This window comes from Arctopsyche grandis, chromosome 12, assembly GCF_051622035.1.
Source record: "Arctopsyche grandis isolate Sample6627 chromosome 12, ASM5162203v2, whole genome shotgun sequence".
Lineage (NCBI taxonomy): Eukaryota > Metazoa > Arthropoda > Insecta > Trichoptera > Hydropsychidae > Arctopsyche > Arctopsyche grandis.
Window position 1 is genome coordinate 15,645,544 of NC_135366.1, and position 20,415 is coordinate 15,665,958.

Sequence of the window (20,415 nt, forward strand, 5' to 3'; positions counted from 1 at the left end):
TTATTATAAAGATATGTACATATGTATTTAGCGAACAACAATGTGTTATTATTTTGCCTATTCTATCTTTGCGTGTTTAGGGTAGGTATCCTTTTGAAATTTTGACATTTGTTGTAAAGTGATCAGTCAAAATAATCATTTTGAAAGGATTATTTTGAATAATTTTAATTTAAGTATGTTTGTACATATCAGTGGTGTGCCATGAAAATCTCTGTTTTTACCGTATACAAGGGGACTCAGTATGACGTCACCTAGTCACCTTGTAACCTGCTCTCGGATATCAGGTCGGTGATTTCAACCGAATTCTATGTGTAAACATTGCTTTCGAAGTCAATCCAAATAATCTTTTTTTCTGTGAGTTTCTCTTCTTCTGTTAATCTTCTGTCGAGCGATTGCCTCTGTAAGTCGAGGTCACCTTAATCCCCGACGTGTATCCGAAACCCTTTTCAATACGTGCACCGGATAATTCAGCACAGTACGTGTAACATCCCCCATATACATGAGGGGTAGTTAGTTAAGCCGGGCTAGAAGCCACCCCCCCCCCCCCCGTACATTTGTCACAGTCTGATGCGATTTGTGTCAATAAAGAATGATTAAAATCACCCCGCTCTCTCGGATTCAATGAATACGCTTTGCTATTATTATTGTTATTATTTTGCTAGATTATCCTTTGTGTCGCTTTTGCGCGTGACAGGACCGCATTTTTATTACGAAATGATGAACAACAACGTGTGTGCCCAAAAAAGGTGAAATTGCGTATAATTTCAGAGTAGTCGATGGTCTTCCGACCGTACACGTTCGCATCTTCTCTTCTTGTTCTGCAATACTGACTCCCAAACTTTTTTAATCAAGCTATGCACATTGACACAATTTACTGTATTTTCTTTATGAATTCATCTGTCTTATTTAGTACGTAGGACATAGTCAGGTCAATTTTTTGGTGGCAATGTTGCTAGTAGTTAGTTGTTTTTCAATATTATGTTATCGCGTTTTATTCGCAGTTGAATCAAAAATCGTCAAATAAATTGGCACGTACTCTATAATAGTCATTTATGTCTACTTTGTAATCATTTCAAATTTATATATTTACATAGTATATACAAATGTGTGTACAATTTTGGCCAAGTGTCTATTTGGAATTACCTGTTATAGCACCTACATACATATGTGTAGTAAAAATGAAAAGAGAAATAAAAGTATTTGTATGGATTTCAAATACATTAATTGTTCTTGTATTTGAACCATATTCAATATAAATTTTAATTTTAATTTTTGCTTTTTACTAATTTTGATTTATATAGCAGTGTTTTTATTGAAAACGTGCCGGAACTCAATTCTTTTCGAGCTTTTTATTAAAGAAAATATTATTCAAAAATCATTTAAATGAAATTTAAAGTAGCTTTTCCTATACCACGAATTGCATTAAAATTGAACATAATTTAACTTTTCTTTAAAGAAAGGCAAAAAAAGCAAAAAAAAGGTCCCGGAACGCCGTTCTAGTGTGCTTACAAAATAGCACAGCATATACATAAGTATACTTACATGTTTTTAAATATGTGTAGGTATATACTTTGAAATCACTTTTTAACACTTTTTGGTTTAATTGCTTTAAAATTTTCATTTTAAAAAATTGTGTTTCTAAAAAGTGAGGGTTAAAACTCTCAGTGATCTAATCACATGTTTGTATCCTATGTACACGTGTATGCTAAGTAAAACAAATATATATTTATTATTTCAAATTCAAATTAACTCATATAAGACGTCTATTTTAGTACTAAGTAAACGCGTTTTCTATAAATAATTTTTGGAAATATGATACCACATGAAGTATTTTTCTGTTATGATTTTTTCTTAGAGTTTGGGAAACACTATATTATACACCGCGAAACGTTGTCAACAACATCTGTCATTCTTTCTTTCCCTCGGGCAAATCGCGCGGAAAAAGGTACGCGTATATATATGTATATGTATGTACATACGTGTACACAAGTACGCGAAGGAAACATCCAATTTCGGATCGTTTCGCGTAAGCCACGACGAGACAACGGCGGACGGGTATTGGACCGAAAAAATAAGAAGGAGGGACGGAAAAAAGGAAATAAACGGGATAACCATTGACAACGTTCGGATACTGCGAGATGTGTGATGCTCTTTTACGACAGAAAATACGACCGGGAGGGGCCGGGACGTGTTCGGCGGTAACCTCTCTCCCGTATGACCAATTTCGTTCTTCACCTGGCCGGGATGGATGTACGTGGCGTAATAAAAAAGAGGAAGGTCGTGCGTCCCGTCCCGTCCCACACACGATACTTACAATACATGTAGCGTAGCTTGAACTCGACAATAAAATGGTACGTACCCAGCATATGTAAAGATTTCAATCTATCTGTGTATCTCTTTATATTACGCATTATACTGTTGTTCGGTTAATCTTTGGTCAGATTCATTGTGTTTAATGTTTGTCGTCGTTTTACTATCATATGATATAATTTATGTGTTTTTTTAACCACATACATACATGCTATGTCCGTAGTGGATTGGTATTGGATTGACGGTAGTGGATTGCTTTGATGGTGTCGAAACAACGTTGCAATGCTGTACTTGTACCTAAACGATCCAGTCTTTTAAACATAATATAATAATATCAAGAGATCTTGATTTGATCGGATGTGAGATTGATTTTTTCTGATATTCGATGTGTTTACACTATGTATGTACTTGCTGATGATGTTAGGGAATCAATCCGACAAAATCGCAGTTACACGAATCTAACTTCTCTTCCTTTCGGTGTGTATGTATTGTGTGTATGCATTCGGTGTGTATGATTTTGCATAATACCGGGCTAGTGTAATCGGACCGAGTCCGCTAATTTGCTTACTCACACATTGCCACTTTACGAGTAACGTCGGTATGGTTTTATTTGTATTGTTTTGCTTTTTTAGTGTGTAGTCACGGTCGTTTTTTAGATTAAAATACATGGTAGATTTGTTATTTCGCAAGCCATCTTGCAGTTTTTTTTATTATATGTATGTACATATATACCAGGAAACCTAACAGGTAAACCCCAATGCGCCTCCCTGGCCAATTACAAACAATGCAGCATTTCTATTACATAAGTCGCTGAATTACGAGACACTGAAAACTTGAATTTAACGAGACATCTATGAATTTTAACTTGCACATAAATTTTATTGTACATTAATCATACTCAAATAGTAGTGACATAGTAGGTAGGAATGTTTTTATTTTAGCCAATTTTAACCGTCTCAATTATTTTGTTATTATTTCAAGTATATATTATTTCAACCGTTATTATATCAAGTATTATTTTAACCGTTTCAACAATGAAATCAGAAAAATTGGCAAACTGATAGGAAACGATCCACGTGGAGTCACAAATATCCAAGTCTGACCAGCAGCATTACTGATATACTCTGAATAAATTCTTTTCAATCGAGGACAACTCACGGGGTTGAACCTGGCGCCTCTCGGTGCTAGACAAAAGCCCAACCACCGAGCCATGCTGCTGGCTATAAATATTCTTACATATACTCTGTGAATATATGTATACATAATTTCGTTTAACAAAGGAGGTTGACGGAACTTCATACAATATTTCTCTTAACTTTGACACAATAACACTTACATATATATGTACACTCAAGTCACGAGGCTAACTAGTTCTTCATTGTTACAAAGAGTCATTCTCACTCTGTTCAACAATGCAAGTATTATTGCTATGCGAAAGATAATATTGAATTTATTGTGATTCGGTCGTGTGTTTGTGTCGCGGCTATCATTAATATGGTAGTTCTGTGTACGTCAAATATTTGTATTTTGTATTCATTAGATTTTTCTGATTTCTGTTTCCGACTATCAAATCATGCAAAGCCTAAATTCCTTGTAAACTTTTATTATTTATTCTAAGTTTCCGTTATTATTATAATTTGATTAATGTATGTTACATTCATACACACATATAAGTTTTAAGAGATCGATTGAAATATTTGTAAAATGTGTTATGATTACAAGTTACTTTTATTTGCAATCATGCGACATTGACCGATGCCGATAAGAATGTTAATTGCGTATACATGTCAAAAAATCTTGTTTATTTTGATACGTGTATCGAAATTAACGACGGTAAGCAATTTGATATTTTTTTCAATACCGGAATTTTTTATATTATATATTTCATTAACGGTAACATTATAAACAAGTTCATACGAGTGTCTGTTAATCTTGTTTTTCACTATTGAACGGATTTCACCTTTAAATTTCGCAATGTAGTCGCCCAAGTGTTCAAATTTGCGACCTTTGTATTTTACCTATCGCATAAATTTTGATTGGAACACTTCTCCGATGACTCAATAAGCTTCTTATCTTTCATTTTCATCCTCGCTTGTTTGTCATTCGCTCGCTGATATTATTTTTCTGTGTTGTTTATTTACTCGCCTTGGGTAATACAGTAGAAATTTCATTTTTCGACTGTGTTAATTGCATTCGCTCTTATCGCACTCGCATTTGTAAATCAAAAACATTTATTATTAAACTCCGATGAACATTCGGTGTCATTGGTTTTCTTGTCCTCGAACGGACAACATCGTGTCGCGCTAATTCAGTTTAATACCATTTTTGCTTAATTTTTGGAAATGATTAGGCGCAGTATGTGCCAAGTGAATTCGCTCGCAATCCAAGTCAAAGTGGATAATGCCGTCACAAAGAAGCTGAGAATGAAAGCTAAGCCAAAACGGAAAAAGAAGGTGAGGAAAACGATGTAATTATAAAGTAAGGTTGAATTATTAACGCTTTCGCGTTGACGTCGTTATTTATGTAATGCGCCTCTCGGACTTTTCTCAGACGCACTTTTCATCCATTAATTTTTCCGTTTTTGTTTAATCTGTCTTGTTTATTGCTGTCACATCAAACAATTTTTCTCACTCAAATATATGTACATAAATCTATCGCAGCAGTTCCATTGAATGTTATTTGGGCTATATAATCATCATCTTTGCCACATTCGAGCTCGATTCTGTATTGTAATATATATATATATATATATATATATATATATATATATATATATATATATATATATTTCTACTGATTTTAAGCAACCTTAATAGACAATCAGAATGTATTTAATTATCCTGAAACGTATAGTTGAATTACATTAACGCTGCTAGGTAATTATGAATTCATTAAGCGATCTATTAGATTAGAGTTGACGGGCGAACGTTCGTTGCTCGGTCTCGTAGCAAACCTCTTACACTAATTATAATATCACATGTTGGTTGTTGTCATTGATAATATGAATAAACTGTATCGTCGGTTTCGATTGAATTCCTCCTTATGTCGACGTAATTTTTTTGATAACTTTGTATTTGTATTTATTTTTTATAACTTTATATTTGTATTTTATATTTATTCACGCCGTTTGGCGTCGAATAATAATCTCGCATTGATATGGTTTGGATTGGAAAATTTAAATTTAGTTACATAAGTGTTTTATCGATTAAGTCGCTGGCAGCAATGCAACATTACGAGGTCGTAAAAGCCAATTTTATTTATATTGACGTCTTATCTTATATTACATCCCGCAATATCAATTTATGGTAGTACATATAGAGCTCATTATCGCTCTGTGAATGTCGTCGAAATAATCAATTAGATATTGCAATTTGTCTCATCGATTATTTATAACTGTATTTTATACAATACCGGGAATTGTTTTATTTTCAGATTTTATACTACAATCTTTTTATGATTTTTAATCTTCAAATTGACTTTTTTCAAATTTTGCACACAATTAAAATGTTTTCCTTATTATACCGTACATATTTAAAAATAAAATATGTATTAATTTGAGGCCGTTGCTATGACTAATAATCATACAAGGACTGCTACGTTTACACGAGCAGTTTTTTGTGTAGCAGTGTTTGATGGGCCGTATATGTCTTTTATTTAAGAGGATAGTCATTTATTTCACTGCTTTGAACTTTAGATTTATTCATTTTCTAAAATTGCCATTTTGTCCTTTATTTTGTAATACCGGCTATCGATAAAAATATTAACGCTGAAATATTCAAAGTTGCAATTCTTAAATTTTATCAAACCTGTATTAATTACACTGAGCAATAACAATAAAAAATACCGGAGCGGACACAGATCAACCTTTATTCAGTTTAACCCACTGAATGCGAATATTTACAATTTTTTGGCTTTTACAGTCTTGATCTCAATGAAATCTAGTATTGATATGCCAAAAGTGAGTATTGGAATAGTCGGATGTTTTTCCTATTAAATATGGTTTTTCAATGCTTTAAATACTTATGATTGATTATCTAGCGAATTTTAAACGTGAAAGAATTTTTTTCCGTAATGATATTATTTTGCTCATTTTTTTTTTTACTTTATCGCGATTATAAGGATTGGTTTTGTATCTCAATTTTTTTTAATCGAAACGTACTTATTCGAGCGGTAAATTTAAATAATGTGTAATAAATATGATTGTTTAAAATTCTAAATTTTGTATGCTAATATTTTATAGTAAATGTTACAAACTTATAAATCACTTTTTTAAGTTATAAAACGATTATCTATATATATATATATATATATATATATATATATATATATATATATATGTTTGTAGTTCAATTCGCTTAAGAATAATTGTATACTAAAAGAAAATACTGACTGACTGACTGTATGTATTTGAACCTTAAAAAATCCTTAATTATTTAGTACTGATCATTGTAGATTTCATAAAATGTTAAAACAATAAAAGTCGTGGGTCACACGGGTTCAAAATTACACCTGCCGTGGGATAATCCGAATCAATTTCGTATTAGTTAATTGCAACCGTTTAAGTCATCGTTCTAAATGAGCGCTTATCGCTTTAGATTTAGTTCCGCCACGCTTTCAACCGGTTCGTACAATCAAAAAGTCATTACTAATACAGAAGCTCCACAAGTATGTGCCCATCCACGATGATGGTTCAAATATGTGTTGTCAAGATCCACTCGGATGGCTCCTGCTACTTTTGTTACGTCGGGTTGTTTGGTACGTGCCCGAACCCCGTCACCTGGTGCTCGGTCAACAGCCAGTGATTAATATTAAAACGGGTCTACGGTTCGTCGGCTACAATGGTTCAGGGGTTTCCCTAACCCCTCTTATCCCCTTCGAAACCGCCCAACCCGCTTATTTTAAGGGTCTGTGCATGCTGTGTTTCCCCCCCACGCAACCCTTCGGTAGCCCCTCGTCTGTGTCGGACTATATATCTATCTATTCGGCACGAGCTGGCGACACGCTTTCTCAATAATGATAACATCGAAACGATTTTTAGCAAATTGTTGCTTTCGTTTCGATAAATTTTTCCGGTGTCACTTACTCGTTTCAATGTCACTTACAGAAATTTAAAAGCTGGAAAATTCGGTTCGCTAACCACTTGAATTTATTCACATGTCAGTGAGCAAACCCTCGCATTCTTTAGTGTCGCGACATAATCGCGCAGTCGATGTGATTCTTGTCCATGTCAATTGATCCATATTGGGAATGTTAATTTATCGCAGTTTTTTAGAACTACTAGTGATTTTTAAGGATTTAAAGTAAAAAAAAGAGCAAAACTGTATATTGAAATATTTGAATTTAGAATTTTAATACATAATTACATCTCTTTTTGTTCAAAATGTACGAAGACTTTGTACACCTAAAACAACATATTGTTTCATGTATCTATGTTTATTCAAAAACGTCTCAAATACTAAATTTTCATTGCATTTAAGAATTTCAATGTTACACTTATTGTTAGCTTGTTTCACTTTCACACAATGTTTCACTTATTGTTAAACGGCAAATGACCCGAAAATCCTTTTAAAAACAGCAATTATATAAAATTTTGTAAAAGATTTCCGAAATCGGAGTGTAACACGCCTCGAGTAGTGGTAGTTTATTGTTGTTAATCCATCGACCAGCCAGCTCTGAATGAAGCACGGAACAAAACCGCCGAATATACACAGCGTGTACTCGTATCACAGAGAGAGAGAGGTCATTGGTCGATGGGTCGTGATACCTTATTGGCTGTTGTATACGGCTTGTTTATACGTCGAGGCCTTTTTTGGCACGATCAGGCGATTAGTGATGGTAAATCAGTAGTCCACGAGTACCAATTATCTAACCTCTACGTTACAATATGCTATTATGTGCTTTCACCACATCAAGGAATACTTTTAAATATCTATTAGGCAGGTTATAAAACGTATAGGAAACAAATATTTCTACACTGGAGCTGTATTAGTGATCAATCATTGTAAATATCTTATATGTAGATATATTGGGAATATTAATGGAGACTTTTTTTTTTAGTTATATAAAATATATCTTCATGAGATTAAAACAGTGCGCTTTCATCAATGTATTTTTTTTATTGGAATTGCGATCTTAAAAATGAATAATTGCATTTATAGTGAAGTGTGAAACATCTGCACACAAACTTTCACTTCACAGTATAATATTAGGGGGAAGCAAGTACGCATTCAATATGATTTGATAGTACATACAATGCTTAGTTGGCAGCACAGCTCCATAGCATGTGACCAACCGGTGTCATCTCATTTTATTATACCATTTATATTGTACATATATACAACGTTTTACTTCTATAAGACCTTTTTGTATGTACGTACTAATCAAATCCACACGGTTGTGCACGAGTGTGTGCTCAGTAGGTGGCAAAATCTTCCTCCATTGTCTGAACAGCACTCATGTTACATATAGAGGGGGGGGGGGGGGTATGCGAGACGCGGGAGCGTTTTCAATGAGACCGTTTCGCGTAATTAATAAATATGTTAAACGCTCAATTTTAATTGCAAATTGTGGCTGCCGCAATAATGGCTCGCTCCCGCACGCCGACTCGCTTATCTGCCGGCATCTCTATCCAAACACATACTGTAATATATGTGTGCGGGCTCGTTTATACTATATCCGTGGATATACTGGATATGTGTTGGTCGGTCGGCGGTTGTTGTACTCGTCGGCCATAAAGGCTCGTTCGTGTGTTCGATAATTGAACCACCTGGATGGTAAAGTGCGCAAAGCGAGCGCGTGCGCGTTAACGACCCCCTCCGTGAATATCATTTAGCGTGCTAATTTATTGGATTTTAAAACGGTGTATGTGTGTAAAATGCGTGTAAAGGATGATCGAGCAAATGTCCAGTGTGGTATGATGTTACGTTCTACCTTGTATGGAATGTAATTGTATATGTAAGTTTATAAGAATAAATCGAGTTTATAAGCATTTCGAATTTGCCGATATTATAAAATGCTACCCACTGTCTCTATGATAACTGTATAATCAGGGACGTCATTTGGGGGTTCTGGGGTGGGCAGCCCCCCCCCCCCTAGATTAAAAAGGGGCAATCCATTCGTTGTTAAATGTATTATTAGGAATTAAAATACTAAGTCAGCAAAAATAGAATATTGAAATTCTTTAGAACACTGTCAGGTATAAACACTTATATTAACTCCTAGATTTATTTTCTTTTGTTTGTCTTGCTTTGAAAGATATTTGTAAAACTCGTTTATCCTACGAAACAAATTGTTGAATAGGATTGCCTTTCTATTACTGAAAAAATGATTAAAACAAATAGTTAAAATTCATATGCACTCATTTTTTTTAATAAAATACACCCCTCCCCTAGAAAATCATTCCTTACTGGTCAAAAATTTTGCCTCTTTGAAAAAAATTTGAAAAGTTGAAATGACACCCATTGATTAACAATTAAACAATTAAACACAATGACATTGTGTTTAATTGTTTGTCATTGGCCAGTAAACCGCATTGGGATGTACCTTTTAGGCTTTCCTGGTATATATGTATTATCATTATATACAGCCGTCCACTGCTAAATGAAGTCCTCTCCAACACGCTTCCATTCGTCTCTGTTTTGCGCAACTCTCATCCATCTCACTCCACACATTTTCCTTATTTCATCTACCCATCTTCCCTGCGGTCTTTTTTTTACTCTTTTGCATTCTCTCGGGTACCATTCTAGCATTTCTTTTGTACACCTTTCGTCCATTCGTCTATATGTATATGAATAAATAAATAAGAATCATACTTGCTTGAATACTTTTGTGGTTTGTGGTAAACAAGTAAACACGTGAAGATTTCTAGATTCGGTCCTAATATGCTGACCTAATCCCATTGTTACCGATAAGTTCTTTTGTTTTTTTAGTTTCCAATACATTTTGACTCCACTTTTTTAAGGTAGATTCAAAGAAGTATGCACATAGTTTAAAACCGATGATTTTTTTTAGTATTTAACATAAATGAACATACATATGTACACAAATACATGCATATATTATTATGTTGAAGGACACATCTAAACAATTATAATGTCATACAATTCTTATTACGTATAAATGCTCGACACTTTGTATTATATAGATAATGTAATAATTGTTTTAACACAAATATTTTAATGTAATGTTAATTGTAACCTTTTAGTCAGAATCTGACCGCAAAAGTTTGTATTACCATTTGATTAAATTTGTTTAAGAATGTCGGTATTTTTCTCTTTTCGTGCTTTAAGCAAATATCTATATAACTTTGATCAATACGAATGTTGGCTGTGTCGGTGTAGTCCAGACTTGGCTCTTAGAAAACTAAAATGTTGTTGACTCTCTTTTGGGTCATCTCCCTCCCCCCTATACTCCCTAAACAGAGTTCGTATATTTGCTGGGCATGCCCAGAATAAATTAATATTTACCCTTGTACAACACGAGGCAAAATGTGTATTTTTCTGCCACATTACCCTCGATTGGGATTTCTTTTAGATTATTATTTACGATAATCGGATTAACTCGTTGCATGGTGTTTGAATTTATTTTTGTCATAAATTATTTGCCTAAAAATAGTGTTGATAATTTTATCATCAGTTCCGGTAATTATAATCGATTGTTGATTATTTTCAGTACATACGTACATATGTTGATTACATAATATTTTGATATATAATTTTCAGAAAATTTGACCAATCATAAATAGTATTGGAATGTACATAATTAAAGAATGGGATAGAATACTATTCGTGCTCATGAAGCTTCCGTTTATATATAATACATATGTATGTATGTATATGCTTTAGTGATTGTTAGATCACTTCAGAGAGCTTTTTCATAGCTTTGTATATTTTTTCCCTCTTAATTTTTTTGTTGATTTTTTCACTTTGCTTGTCGGCTTTTCAACCCGTTCAACAATCGACGCCAACGTTTTCGTTTGCATAAGAAATTTGAGTTGCTTTTGCTTAAAATAACTCTACTCTAGGAGCCAAAAAGCGAGAAATATCGACAAAAACCATTTTTTTTATATTTGACGTACAAATAGTTTTTTTTATAAACGTCTATCTATTTGTCAATATTGTCGTCCTTTAAAGTGAACGAAAAGGAAGTCAATAACTTGGATAGCAATCATTATTACACCATTTTTTATATCATCGTTTTTGTACCATCTGTTGTGGCGAAATGTGTGCGTTGGATGACTGTCGATTTGTGGATATGGAATATTTTATTTGTGCAACAGATGTTTTATCAACTGTTCGAATGGGTATGACGAATATTTTAGCGCTTCATGTATCAAAGTAGGCATTCAAATGGAACGATTATTTGAATGAATTGGACTGTATGTATTTTATCTAATCGAAAGACAACTGTTATGATGCAATAGCAATTATTAGGTCTTACATATTTCTACTTATAAAAATTCTGCATATTCCTACAATGCAAACAAACGATATGTATAAAGCTGAACTTTGGTTTATAAAGACCGTATGTAACGGGGCATATTTACTTTTGTTTATATATTACATACAATGTACATAAGTACATATTTTATAAAATTACTGGACATCTATAAATACATATGTATCCTTGTTTACATAAATATATATAATGCTTATGTAAGGAAATAAATAAATGTGTATTGCTTTCCTTTTTTTTAATTTACATTCGGACATACATTTTGTAATCATTGTATTTGAAATCAAATGTACATATGTATATACATACATATGAATACCGGAAATAAAAAAAATATCCAAGTGCCATTTTTAAGATTTTGAGATCCATCGGTTTTAGTCAATACATTGTACGAGCAATACAAACTTGCATTTGGTATACAACTGTGGCATTAGACTAGGTTTTCCGGGATTATCCCGGTTTCACGCCTTTCATCTCGGCGTCCCGAAAGGACCTTTCGGGACAGCCAAATGTCCCGTTTTTCGATAGCTGTTTATTGACCTCTCAGTTTTCAGAAATACCGACTCCCGCAGTTATGAAATTGCAAAAAAAATGCACGAATCTCAATCTCACCGTGGATCCACATCCATGGTTAAAAAAGCGAGATTCAAAAAATCAAAATTTTTCTCAATCTTAGGCAATATATAATTAATTTCATTGAATATTCAAATAATAATAACTTAATAAACTGGAAAAAAATAAAGGAAATACTAGTATACAAAAGGAAGGATCTCTAATGTAATTTGTTAAGTTTATGCTTTAAGTTTTTTTTTATCATTGTAATATCTGTGCCTATGTACCTTCTTTAATTATTGATTTATTTCATAAGACTAAAAGGCCCAAATCTTTTGTAAAATGTAAAAAAGATTTATAGCAAATGAACAAATATGATTTCGGATGGTATATGGGGGGGGGGAGGTACAATTAAAATGTCCCGGTTTGGATATCAATAAATCTAGCAGCCCTATACTAGACGTACGTACCTGCTTACAAATAAATACATATTATTTTGAAATTTACTAATACTTTATATAGTAAAAGTTTTTCTAATAAAGTATGTATGTATGTATATTATTTGTTTTTAATTTTTTAAACAATTCACGGAGGATAATGTATACTTCAGTTCAGTATCCATGGAATTGATTAAAATTTGTACTGATTTTTTTCACTGGAAATTCACTGAGCTGAAATAAATTGTGCCACTTAGCCCTTTGAAAGTATCATCGTATTAATTTTTATTTTTTATTTTTGTTACAGGACAGCGCTGACGTATGTGTTGGCACTAGCGTAGGAACCATAACCGAACCGGACTGTCTGGGGCCCTGCGAACCGGGCACCTCAGTGACGTTAGAAGGAATCGTTTGGCACGAAACCGAAGGTGGTGAGTACACTTTTCATATATACCTACCTATTTAATAAATATTAATTGTACGTGACGCTAACGTTCATATCGATGAATAATTACGATATCAAAAAGCTCGAATTTCGGGCGCCGACCGCGTGCCCGGCTGGCACTCAAAAGGTTAATCAATCTTTGCGTTGTCGCGAGTTCGTGCGATAATCTACCCCTGTCGACCCACCAGCCGCACGCTAGGGGTACGTTTCGGGGTCGTTCGCCCCCAGCCTCCCCTTTCCGACCGCTCTGCGATTGATTGATTGGTAATTGCGCCACCTATCTACCCGCTCGTGTTTTCCGAAGCCGGGAATGAAATCTCCAAATTACCATGAATCGTTCGTTTCGTCGTTCGATATCTCGCGGATGCTGTGTGCCGTTTGTTGCACGCTCGTTGGCCACGTCTGTTCTCATCTGGGTGTATGTATGTGTGTGTGTGTTCAAAGTAGGATATCGAACGTTTCCTTTCGGGATATTACCTTTCAATCGTTCGATTGTGCGGTCGAACGAATGCGCGTTCATTTCCTGGTTGCTCGTTTGGGTATCTGTGATTGATACTTGCGCACTACGATTCTGATCGGAAAGCGATTCACTCGTTTCAATAACGTTTCTGTTTCTGATTATACCTATATATGTATATATGGACCGAGACCTCTCTCATTTCCGTACATCTACATATTTACTTTCATATTCAATCGTAGATTTTATTTATCTATTTTTAAATAAAAATAATTAACCCTTTTGCGAATTGCATACGTCCGTAGAATCCCATGACATTATTTCGTAAAAAGTGGTAGTTTTTATTATATTGTTTATCTCAGCTTATATTCACTTCCCGGTATTCATTTTTTTGTAATGTCATCTCCATGATGTACATATAGTGTAATGAATAATATTTATATGTAGGTTGTAAAGCAATAAATAAAAAGAGAAATGAATAAATACAAAAAAATATTTATCTGAATAATTTATTTATTTATTTATTCTAAACAGACCATTGTAGCATAACAGGAATTCCTAAAGCGCCACAATGGTCAAAAAATATATTTATAATTTATAAAATAATTTTAGCATTATTATTTTGGCTTTAAATTTAAAAATTTTCGCCGATAGTAAATAAAAAAAAATGTACCGTCAAAACGTGTTTGAAAACAGGGGCCGATAAATATGCCTCTGGGATTCTTCGCGTATACCGGTTGGGCCTATAAACCGGCCCCGTGTGATTAAAAGGGTTCAAATAAAACATGTATAGGAACAAAAAATTATAACTATCAAGGTTGTTCTTAGGAATAAAGTTCATTTCTTCGACTTCGGTATCTAGAAATCGACCTCGAAGTATTTTATTAAATAAACGATGTACAAAGTTCAATACTAAAATTAAATAATCAATATTTAATCTACTCCGTTTATCTTTTTTTTTAAATAATCAATTGAAATATATTTATCTTTACTTAAATCAGTGGTTTTTTAGGTATCATCTCCATCATTGAAATGAGATACACCATTATGAATGATAATGGTTATCCACATATTGCAATACCTCGCATTTCAATATTTGATCAAGTAAATGGGGGGTCCTAATCGCATTTTAAATTTGAGGCATCCACTTCGGTAAAAAAATATGTTACCATCGTTTTTTACCATGCTTTTCAGTATATGGTTTTGCATTAAGATTTTACAAAACCATATTTTTTTTATTTATTTACTATATGCACTTGACACACTACCCTAAGGCCCATTTCGAGGCCCCCGAGATTCGGGAGCTCCAAGCATGCGCTTATTTTCATGCGTGATAAACCACCGCTGTATGTATGTGTGTATGTATGAATATTTTACATAACATGTATTCTCGTAAACATTTATATGTACATAGATCAATTTATATCTAAGGTAATTTTCTGATCGGAATATATCGATACATTGAAATGCATATTAAGCTTACACGTAATTGATTTCTTATACATTTATGCATGTAAATCTATAAAATTTGACAATACGATAACTTCACTTGGAAAGCTTCTCAAGTTCTATACCTACCACTGATGAATACGGCTTCTACTGGTTCTTCATTTGAATAATTCATATTCAGACGGCCAAATACTCGCTCATTAATTCATTGACCTACGTATCTTCCATGTTATCGCTTGCAGTGACCAGTGGACCATACCGTATATTTGATGAGACTAACTGTGGTAACTCGTATGAATATATCGACATCGTATATATGATGTATATTACATCCATACATATGTGTGTTTTCATGTTTACTATTTGACTTCGGTTGGTGTGGTTCAAAATGGTTCTTTTCAATTATAGATTTACGATTGGGCTTAAATTGTAAGTCATTCGATAGACGATTACGATCGTCGATATTTATGTAGAAAAAAGGCGATTCGTTCCACTCGGCCGGCGGTCTCTCGCGGACAACTCAATTCAATTCAACTCAATTCAAGGCGTTTCGGTATGCGACCGATCCGCTTGTCTCAGCATCGCCTCTGTCGGCCTTGCGGACATTCCTCCGTGCACTGCACCAAACGAGGTTAATCGCTTGCAAATATTCGGCAGCCTTGTCTGTACGATGCACAGTAATTAGATGATAATGAAAATGACAATAAAAAATTCTGCCAAAATACTGTAGGTATTATTATTATGCGCGACATTGTGCGATGATTGAATTTTTAAGCCACGGTCAAGCGCGATCGTATTATTTGCAATGATTTATTTACACTGATCTTTATTTGAAGAGGTATTGTGACGCACTGATGAAATTTTTATTTTAACATACATATAACTATATACATACATATATTCTTGACACAAAAAATACCGCCTCTCAAAACGCATAGCAAATATTACTTATGTATATCCTCGAAGTGAGCAAAAACAAGGATTTCAACAATCATATGTACATTTCTCTCTGTATTTACCAGCAACATATGTCGCTCAGTGGTTAGCGTTTAATGCTTTCAGCTGAGGGGTTTTGGGTTTATTCCCTGGCCCGGTATTGTTGGCTAGACTTTGGATATGTGACTCCATGTCGATCGTTTCCAATCAGAGTTTGCTTTAATTTATCTGATTTCATTTTTGAAACGGTTCCACCAAATTGGCAACCTATCCCCGTTTTTCACAAGTTTCTAGCATCTCAAATTTGTTGATTATTATAGATATGCTACTCTACATATTCTGGGTAAAGATGTATGTATTTCTCGCGAAAATTTGCTGTACCATAAGTACATACGTATTTCGAATTTCTCTTTTTTTTCGCGTTTACCCATTTATTTGGGTTATCCTAGTGTGGCATCTCCAGGATCGTCTGCTCTGAGTTATCGCAAGTTGTATTTTGGCATCTTGACACTTTTCATAACGAGCCCCATGCACGTGAGTTTCGGCCTACTTGGGGCATATATGTATGTAGATATATCATCGTTTAATATATTATGTACAGTTAATGTCATTTATACATTATCGTAGTAGTGTGATTTCATTGACCAATAGTTTTTTTCCCTAACCCGTCAATTTCCTCATTAATTATACATATATCATCCATCACCAACAATCAATTGGATTGCATCTCAAACACATACCTACTGCTATTCACCTGGAGAAATGACAGCTACTTTACCAATATTAATTTGCCATTTTCAAATTTTAGTTATATACATATAATATCATAAAGTTTGACGACCCCTTAATATTAAATTCGCGTTTTTCACGTTAAAATTTAATTATTTCAGTCACTGATTCAACGCGTTAACGAAGCGACTACGACAACGTTATTAATTTCGGAATATATTGTCGAATTACCGTCGCATCGTTAATATGCAGGCAACATGCAAATTTGTAATTTTTTTCGTGTCGTTCGCTAAACGAATGAAACCAGATTTTATCGATGCGAATATTTCCTCGCAAATTATTCAAATGCGAAATCGAATATATATCAAATCCTGATGTGTTTATTACCGGTCCGTCTGCATGTTGGCGCTCGAACGGCCAAATATCAACACGTCGATCGATCAAACACTTTTTCAAATGATAAATGAAATTGTTGTACAATATCGCAAACTAGTTGCGGTTTTTTTTTAATACCGTGTACATACATACATAAATTATAGACCGGTTGCGCTACTTTCTGCTCCTGCCAAGGTGTTCGAGGCAATTTTACATCGGTATATCTACAATCACTGTGAACCATATTTGATCGATCAACAACATGGATTTAGAAGTTCTCGTTCAACAGTTACTAATTTATTATGTTTTTCCAATTATGTAACCAAATCGGTTGATGCGGGAAACCAAGTTGATGTAGTATATACCGATTTCATGAAGGCCTTTGATATGGTAGACCATAATGTTTTGTTTGTGAAGTTAAGAAATTTTGGGTTATCAAATGGCTTGATGCAACTTATACAAAATTACTTTGAAAATCGGAGGCAATTTGTCTATTTTCACCCTAATTCCTCAAATGAGTTTATTTCACATTCTGGGGTACCTCAAGGGTCCAACTTAGGGACATTATTCTTTTTAATTTACATTAATGACATCTCAAAAATAATCAAGTATTCAGACTATCTTTTATTCGCCGATGACCTTAAGATTTTTATGACAGTTAAGTCTCATAGTGACGCAGCCCTTCTCCAATTGGACTTAGATGCGCTGTCAAGTTGGTCTGTCGATAATAAATTATTTTTTAGCATTCAAAAATGCGGTGTTCTCAATGTGGCAAGATCTTCAAATCGCTTGATTTATCCATATCGCCTAAGTGGTGTTGAATTAAAGTTTGTGGATGAATATTGTGATTTGGGGGTCTTGTTCTCGAATAATTTTCAATTTAAACGACACATAGACAATATTTGTTTGCGAGCCACAAAAATGCTGGGATTCTTACTAAGAGTTAGCAAACCTTTCCAGAGTACGTTGGTGCTTAAAATTCTTTATGAATCTTTAGTACGTAGTATTCTAGAATTTTCTTCTATTATATGGAATCCTACCCATATAACTCATTCATTGAAGATTGAGAGAATCCAAAAACGGTTTCTCAGATATCTTTATTTGAAACAGTATGGTTATTATCCTTGGCTATATCCTAGTGCATTCCTATTAGGGGCGTTAGGTTTCAACTCATTGGAGTCTCGTCGGAATATGTTACTGGGAAGGCACTTTTTTAAGCTGTTGAATGGGATAATTCACAATCCTCAGGTTCTAAATGAATTTAGGTTTAATGCACCTAGCAAATTCAGGGACTTGAGATATCGTGATTTGTTTGTTCCTCCTGTGGCTCGCACAAATATGTTGTCAACGGCTCCTATATCTAGGGCTATATATCTGCTCAACCGGATTTCTGGTGAAATTGACCTCTTCAATATAAAATATACTAATCTGGTTGAGTGGTTGTTGAGGAATGCCAGTGGTTGATTTTGCCTATTAAATATGAATGATTGTTATTACTTTATCTATGTTTTTTTTTTTATGATTTTATGATTTTAATGATGTTGTGTCAATATTGTTATTTTTATAAGTTATTATTACTGTTATGATGTTATTTTTACTGAATGACCGGCCACAGTGACGCGTTGGAGATCTCTGTAATGTCACTTTGGCTAATATGTTAAATAAATAAATAAATAAATAAATAAATATGTATGCTGGTCGCTCTCTTATCGAACATGCGGATTTTGGACGGCGTCTGATTGATCTCTCAAATATTTTTATGGTGAGCTTGTCCTAAATAGTGTAATACGTTAATGGGATCAAATGGGTCACCGACGCCATAAACCAGACGAGTTAGTTTACACGCGTTTTAGAACCCCATTATCATTCATGTGTATTTGCAATATGAAATGCGCCGCCGAAGGTCGTTGTATTAATTGAATTATGCAATAAATTTCATCAACCAGAGTTAATTTGTTATCATGTTTTATATTAGAGGTATGATCAAAAAATGTAGCGAATAATGCACATACTATGTAGTAATATTTCCAGGGCTGTGGGTCGGAATCGGAGCACTTCAAGCGGAGTCCAGAGTTGGAGTCGAGAGTCGCAAAAAATCGACTGACTTTAATAAATAGTATAACGGTATGTGTCAACTAGAGTCTTCAATAAATTGAAATTTAATCATTTCTCTACAAAAATCATGAATTTAAATTAAATTTCAAATAAAATTGCATGCATTTTCATTTATTGTGGCCAAAACAGATTGTATCCTCCGTCTAATTCTTTTTTTTTCCTTCTTATTTTTACTCTCATTTTTTTACTAAATTGTTTTTTTTTGTGTATGATATTCATACACTATGAATGTACTTACTTTTTATTTATACCTATTTCATTATCAATAATTCAATAAATTGGGCTGTATGTCAATTTTTAGTGACTTTTTTAATTCTTAACTTTTATTACTAAAAATTTTATACGTTGGCTAGAAAAGTCCTTAATTTAAGATAAAAATCTTTTTCAAGACAGCTTTATTACATGGTAATGATGAAGTTTACCGTGTTCGGAACCAAGTATGCCTTAAAAAAAAATCTTAATTACTATCGTCATATTTATAAACGATGATACTGGGGATAAGATGTGATCATTCATTCATCATGCCTACAGAATCTAGATGATTTCGTTGTATGTTTTAATCATACCACGCACTTGACCCGTTGTCGATAATTATATCGGTATAATTGATGTGGTTAGGTGTCGCTGTCGGGTATCTCCATTAAAAAAAACGTAATTAGGCAATCCGGTTATCGTTGAAATGATTAGCCGGTGGAGTCATCGCTTTATTTCGACATACAACAAATATTCCTTGTATGCATTAATGTAATGTAATCGATGCGATTATCCCGACGCTCATAATAATTTATACCGCCCTTTGACAAGCGCCGCCTCTGGCATTTGCATATTGCTCTCGGGCAGTTCTGTTTGGATATATATGTATGCATATAATGGCAAAACTATTGCAGATTGCGTTAGGTTAGTAACATGTCACTCGTCTCGACTAGAATGGAGATACATACACCGTGTCTATTGTGGCTGATGATAAATAAAGCAGATTAGAGTAAACGACCTTTCGTTGGCGAATTAATTTGCATATTTTTCTCACATCGATAGGTGTTTGGTAACTCATTATTCGACTTTGATCGCTCTCATGATGTTGAAACGTTTTGCATACTTGCTACGTATTGTGCGTGAGTTTTGATTTATTGGGTCGTAGGCTTTCCTAACAAAAGCGC

The 20,415-nt window shown here is 33.9% G+C and overlaps 1 protein-coding gene across 1 annotated transcript in view; it reads left to right on the forward strand.

The window, feature by feature from the left end:
* The window catches only part of LOC143920374 (uncharacterized), a 219,012-nt gene that overhangs the window by 162,464 nt on the left and 36,133 nt on the right, over positions 1-20,415 (forward strand). Inside the window, exon 3 of the mRNA XM_077443248.1 lies at positions 13,060-13,183. Within this exon, the coding sequence (XP_077299374.1) occupies positions 13,060-13,183 (124 nt within the window). The remainder of the gene's footprint in view (positions 1-13,059; positions 13,184-20,415) is intronic.